Here is a 7,088-nt window from a genome sequence, read left to right as displayed (position 1 = left end):
TTTCTGACTGTTAACTTAAGTTTTTTAGTTATTTTTTGAAAACGTTATGGGCTAAACTTGACACTAAATTATTGTTTTCTACGACTTGTCATCCTCAAACTGATGGGCAAACTGAGGTTGTTAATAAGACTTTAGGAAATTTATTACGTGCTATTCTTAAAAAAACTTAAAGAATTGGGATGTATGTTTACCATTTTTTGAGTTTTCTTATAATCGTAGCGTGCATTCTATTACAAATTATTCGCCATTTGAAATAGTGTTTGGCTTTAATCATTTGATTCCATTGTATTTGATGTCTTTACCTGTGAGTGAAAGGTTAAACATTGATGGAAAAAAGAAGGCTAACTTTGTTATGAGTTTGCATGAAAAGGTCAAGGTCAACATAGAGAAGAAAAAGGAGCAATATACGAAGCAAGCCAAAAAAGGGAAGAAGAATGCGGTGTTTGAGAAGGATGATTGGGTGTGTCAACACTTGCAAAAGGAAAGGTCCCCGAGAAAAGACGTTTGAAGCTATTGCTTAAGGGAGACGGACCATTTCAAGTCCTTGAAAGGATCAATGACAACGCCTAAAAGCTCGATTTTACAGGTGAGTACAACGTCAATTCTACAATTAATGGTAGTGATCTTTCATTGTTTGATGTAGGTGATGAGCAAGATTTGAGAACAAATCCTTTTCGAGAAGGGGAGGATGATGTGATCAAGGAAGGCGAAGTTCCGAGGAAGGCGTTGAAGGCGTGGGACCCTTTAGAGTTGCTGTAGGGACCAATCACGAGGGGGCGAATGAAGAGATTCAAGGACGCATTGCATGGACTCATGAGCAATCAAGAAGAACTTGCAAGCAAGTTTCCGAGCCTCGAGGGAGTGTTGATGCATGGGAGTGACTTTGTAAGCCAATGAATGTCATTAATTGTGAAACAATATGGATGGACTAGCGCCACAACGCCCAGAGTCAAGCGCCGTAGCACTAGCCAAAGCAGGCTAGCCTAGTGTTAGGCACTACATTTGCGAAATTGCAGCGCCTAGGCACACCGAGATGAGCCTAGGCACTGTCCCAGCTGAAGGTTCAATGCCGAGGCACTACTAGATCAGCACCGCAGTGCTCGGCCAGCGGAAAAATAGATATTTTCCTTATATTGAGCACTAGATTATTTGGAAACTGATCTTTTGATTTTGTAAGCAATATTTGGAGGAATTTTGGACACTTTTTCACATTATTGAATTACCTTGTTCTTGGGTTTTCTCTCAAACAACAAAAAAGTTTCTTGCTTTGTATCAAAAATCAAACTTATCAAAGTTTATGCATTGTGGTGTTTGTCGATCGTTCTTGAGCGGATAGTTATTTTAAGGTTCGTTCGAGTGTCGATTGTTTTCTTTTGATTATTTGTTGTTAAGCTTTTCATAGTTTAGTGGTAAATATCACGCAATACTTGATTCAAAAGGTAGCGACTTCACAACACGGATCCTTTAAACGTTATTGAATTGAGGGGGCGATTCCAATTAATCGTGTTTCTTTTTCTTTCGTACAAGGATTCATAGAACTGTTGGGTTCACTTTTGGGATTGAGAACATAGAATAAAAAAGGTTCCATTTTCTAAATAGCTGGACTTAAGGATTGAACTGACTTAATTAAGAGTTTTAGGGACTTAATTCAATAACTGAATTGTATAGGGACCTAATTGCAGAAATAAAAGTTGAAGGGATAAATGGTATATAATTCGAAACTTTATGGGTCAATTGGCATTTTCCAAAATTTTTAGGGGTAAATTTCCAAAATTTTGATTGAAAACCGGGATTAAATTGGTGAATTTTGGGTTAATCAATGATAGAAAATTTGTTAAGTTTCAAAACGATCAGATTTGATAGTATGTTTTGTCACATGAAGGATATATATTTCAGGTGTAGTCGCGTATGCACTGCTAGATTCAAGAGCTAAAGATTCATTTATATCTGAGTCGTTTGCCAAGCGACTAGGAATCATACCAGAGGCTTTGGATTTGGGATTCAGAGTTTCGATTCTATCCGGAGATAAGATGTTTACCTCACAGATAGTGAAGAGATTGGAGCTTCGGTTACAGAAAAATACAGTGCGGGAAGATTTGATTGTGCTACCGTTGCCGGAGTTCAACATTATTATGGATATGGACTGCTTTCTTCGAACGGAGCTGCTATATATTTTCTACGGAGGTCAGTATCTGTCCGACCGGACAGGAGTAAGACATTTATTTTTTAGGCAGCCAGACACCAGCAGATGTTGCTCATCATTTCTTGCATTTGTGCGAAGAAGCTCATTAGGATTGGCTGCTAGGAATTTTTGGTAGGTATTGTGACAGTGACCGAGCCAGTCAGCCAGAGGCTAGAGGATATGAAGGTGGTCAGGGATTTTCCCAGCATTTTCCCGGTTGATGTTTTAGGCATTCCACCAGACATATAGGTGGACTTTTCTATCGAGCTGATGTCGCGTACAGTGCCGATTTCTTAGGGACCTTATCTTCTAGCACCTGCATAAGATATAGGACCTGCTAGACAAGGGTTTCATTTGCCCGATCTTTTCTCCATGGGGAGCACCGGTATTGTTTGTTAAGAAGAAGGGCGACAATATACAGCTTTTCATGAATTACAGGGAGCTAAATCGGGTCACGGTCAATAATAAGTATCCTCTGCCTAGGATTGAAGATCTATTTGATCAGTTTCATGGAGTATCAATACTTTCGAAGATATATATCCGATAAGGATACCACCAGCTGAAGGTGAGAGAGTCCGACGTGCATAAGATGGCATTTAGGACGCGTTATGGGCACTATGATTATATGCTGATGCCATTCGGACTGACGAACGTGCCAGCGATCTTCATGATCCCATGAATCATGTGTTTCACTCGTATTTGGATTAGTTCGTCAGAGTTTTCATAGACGACATCCTGATATATTCGAAGAGTAGAGAGAAGCACAGTTGAGGACGGTGCTGCAGGTTTTTGAAGACCGTCGATTGTATGTCAAGTTCAGTAAGTGTGAGTTTTGGCTTGATAAGTGGCGTTCTTGGGCCACATCATATCCCGAGATGGAGTCGAGCTCAATCCCAGCAAGGTTGAGACAGTCAGAGATTGGTCAGTGCCTAAAAGTGTGATAGAGACCCGCAGTTTCTTTGGTCTAGCGGGGTATTACTGGAAGTTCATTCAGGGTTTTTCTTCCATCACGATGCCATTAACTGCCTTGACGAAGAAGAACTTCAATTCTTGTTTAGGGGCCTGATTGCCAGGACAGTTTTGACAAGCTGAGTCAAGAATTGACTTCAGCTCTAGTTCTAGCTCTGCCATTAGGGCAATGAGAGTATGTGCTATATACAAATGCTTCAAAGCTCGGTTTGGTCACAGTTGTGCTGCATCTTGACAGAGTAATAGCTTATGCGTCCAGACAGTTGAAGGTCCATGAGAAGAATTATACGACTCATGACCTCGAGCTAGCAGCAGTGGTATTCTCCCTAAAGATTTGGAGGCACTATCTGTATGGGGAGAAGTGCAAGATTTTCACCGATCACAAGAGTCTGAAGTACTTATTCACGCAGAAAGAGCTGAATATGAGACAGCAGAGATGGTTGGAGCTAGTGCAGGACTATGATTGCGACATTAGTTACCACCCAGGTAAGGCTAATGTGATCGGGTAAGGCTAATGTGGTCGCGGATGCCCTGAGTTGGAAGCATGCAGGGATTGCTCAGTTGTCGGTACAGATACCGTTGCATGCAAAGATTCAGAGGTTTGAGCTTGTTGTGTATGCCAAGGGCAATGCCCCTAGTTCTTCTACCCTGATAGTACACTCAACACTGAGGGACATGATTCGAGCGGGGCAGCATTCTGATAAGCAGATACAGAAGGGGAGGTAGAGGGACGAGTCCAAAGGACTGAGGTTGTATCTAGTTGAGGATGTTATGGTCAGATATTGGGACCGACTATGGGTTCCTAGTTGTGATCCCTGAGAGCAGATATAATGAGAGAGACCCAAAGCACCCCATACTTCATTAATCTAAGGAGTACGAAGATGTATAATGATCTGCGATCTATCTATTGGTGGTCGGGCATGAAGCGAGACATTCTGCGCTTCGTCTCCGAGTGTTTGACGTGTCTGCATGTTAAGGCCGAGCATTAGAGACCAGCAGGGAAGCTGAGACCACTTCCTATTCTTGAGTGGAAATGGGAGAACATTATTATGGACTTTGTGATAGGGCTACGAAGGACAGCTGGAGGGTATAATGCTATTTTGGTGATAGTTGATCGGCTCACTAAGTCAGAACACTTTCTAACCTTCAAGAAGACTTTCACCATGACTCAGTATGCATATCAGAGAGATAGTCAGACTGAATGAGATTCCAATGTCAATCGTGTCAGACAGGGATGTGAGATTCATGTATGCATTCTGAAAGAGTCTGCATCAGGAATTGGGTAATAAGCTGCTATTCAGTATTCCTTCCATCTTCATACCGACGGACAGTCACAGAGGGTGATTCAGATTTTGGAAGACCTGCTCATAGATTGCATGATCGACTTCCAGGGCAGCTGGGAGCCAAAGTTACTTCTCGTGGAGTTCACGTACAACAACAGCTATCGGCGTCCATCGGTATAGCTCCATACGAGGCACTATATGGGAGGAAGTTTATGTCACCAATTTATTGGGATGAGGTAAGGGAGAGAGCAGAGTTGGGGCCAGACATTTCCAGTCAGACATCAAAGTTACTACTGGTCAAGATACGAGTCTGTATGAAGAGCGCTCAGAGTCGACAGAAGAGTTAGGAGATTAGCGGTGCAGATATTTAGAGTTTGCACTAGGAGATCATGTGCTCGTGAAGGTTGCACCAATGAAGTGAAAACTCAATCCTAGATTCATAGGACCATTCAAGATCCTCGAAAGAGTTGGGACACTAGCTTACAGAGTTGCATTACCGCCGAATCTTGAGGGAGTTCATAACATGTTCCACATCATGATGCTGCGGAAGTACATTTCGAACCCTTCGCATGTGCTGAATTATGAGCCACTGTAGCTAACGCCAAACCTATCTTTCGAATAAAGGCTCACTCAAATATTAGACAAGCAGGAGAGGAGGCTCCAGAATAAGTGATCCAGATGGTCAAGGTCAAGTGGCTGAATCATTCCGAGGAGGAGGCTATTTGGGAGATCGAGACCGAGATGAGAAATCGCTACCCAGAGTTATGCGGTACGTTTTAAATTTTGAGGACAAAATTCAATATAAGGAGGGAGAAATTCTAAGCTCTAGAAATTCAAACGACGTAACCTCATTGTATGCAATCTAGGGTTTTGCTAAAATATGTGTTTAATTATTTTTAATGCAATAAATGCATGATCATGTCATGAATATGTGTTTTATTTCATGGTCTGTTAAGATTTCATTTATTAGGGTTTTTAACAGTATTTCACGCTCGAACAAGGAACGGAGACCGATGATAGTTAAGGAATTTTTTTTTACTAAATAATTATTTTTAGTCCTTTTAATATGATGAATATATGTGAGATTTTCAAAAATGGGGTTTTGTAGGATATTTTTACTCATCGAGTCATGTTTTAAACCGGTATGCAATTTTTAGCAAAACGAAGGACTTTTTGAGGGTTCGGACAGTATTGTCAAAAACTTACTTAAATGAAATATTTTTTGAGGGGTTTTTGGGCTTATTGGGCCTTATTTAAGATATATTGGGCATAAAAGTCTACACCTCCTAATTAATTTTAATTAAGGGCTTACCTAACAATATAACAAACCCTACTTTCAAACCCTAAAATCATTACCTCCATATTTCGGCCACCCCTCTCCATTGTTCAGCAGCATTTTGAAATTTTCCAGCAGCTTTTAGTTCACCTTTTGGAAGAACAACTCGATATAAACGTCATCGCGTCCTCCGGTGTTTGTCCCTCGCTCCGTTGGCAATCGTTTTGCATACATTTTTGCATTAAGGGACGTACTATACCATCTTTACTCATCAATCACGCTAGGTTATGTATGATGAATTTTTTTGCATGATATTTTGTCGAACTATCATTATGCATGGAGATTACATGGTTTTTACTTGAAAATTTTGAGATTTCTTCATTACTCATCACGTTTGTTGGTTCGGTTGAAGGGGATGCCAGTGTGGTTGGAAGGAGACAATTTGGAGAGGGTTTATAATAGTTTTAATTGTTGATACAACAGCTGTATCGAAGTCGTGTGAGGTTCCGAGCACGTCCTTGCGTTGGGGACACATTTGGTGGTTCGATCGGACGATGGGTGTAGTGCAGCCGCACCAGGGCTGCTCAGGGCCATGGAACACTCCCTGGTGGGTCCGAGACATGATCTAGTGTGGCCTAGGCATGGCTGGTTGCGGGCTAGGAGTAGGCCGAAGGGTAGGGCCTCGGTAGAGCTCGGTTTGTGGTGTTCAGGAGAAGCCACACATTTGTGCGTGCATCAGGCTGTGGCATGTGGTTAGGACATCCCAGGAAAGTCCAGTCACATCCTAGGATGGTCTAGTTTGGGGCTGGTCCGGTCTAGTTTGGACTAGGATCGAAAATTTGAGGTTTAGGTGAACTAGGGTTTGAAGGTTGCAAAGTGCAGAATTTTTCCAGCAGATGTTTGTCCGTTTTCGAGGGTCTTAGGTGGTATGAAACAATTGTTTTAAGGGTTGGTCATATTGGTTCAAGCCATGGCTTCAGTTGGGAAAAATTTGGTTGAGTTTCAGGTTAATTTGGATTAAAACATAGACCCCGGTCTACGTTTTAAAACAAATTATAAAATTTAATGCATGGGCTCAAGTTTACGTCTTGGAAATGAATATAAATATGTTCTGAGGTGTTTCATTAAGTTCGGTTGGCTTTGGGTCGAAATTCTGAGGCCCAGGGTTAAAATGGTCAATTAGGGTTTCTATGGGCAAAATGGCCATTTTGCCCTTGAATTGAGTTAGCAGTCCTGACATCGCACTGATAGCTAAAATTGCATGTTTAAAATTTTTATTGTTATCATGAATATGAATTTTAATGAAAATATGGAAAATACGTTGCATGCTTGTTTTGAAGAAAATTTACGTGGATGCATGATTTTTATAAGTGATGAA

At 41.3% G+C, this 7,088-nt stretch overlaps 1 protein-coding gene across 1 annotated transcript; it reads left to right on the top strand.

The window, feature by feature from the left end:
- The first annotated feature begins 780 nt into the window (after positions 1-780).
- On the top strand, positions 781-2,431 carry LOC140835818 (uncharacterized). The gene is made up of 3 exons (XM_073201226.1): positions 781-877; positions 1,897-2,184; positions 2,319-2,431. Exons 1-3 carry the CDS (start codon positions 781-783, stop codon positions 2,429-2,431), a joined length of 498 nt encoding a protein of 165 aa, XP_073057327.1.
- The last annotated feature ends 4,657 nt before the right edge of the window (positions 2,432-7,088 follow it).

This window comes from Primulina eburnea, chromosome 7 (assembly GCF_022965805.1).
Source record: "Primulina eburnea isolate SZY01 chromosome 7, ASM2296580v1, whole genome shotgun sequence".
NCBI lineage: Eukaryota > Viridiplantae > Streptophyta > Magnoliopsida > Lamiales > Gesneriaceae > Primulina > Primulina eburnea.
Note: the sequence above shows the minus strand (reverse complement) of the source record. Positions and strands in the feature narration are given on the sequence as shown.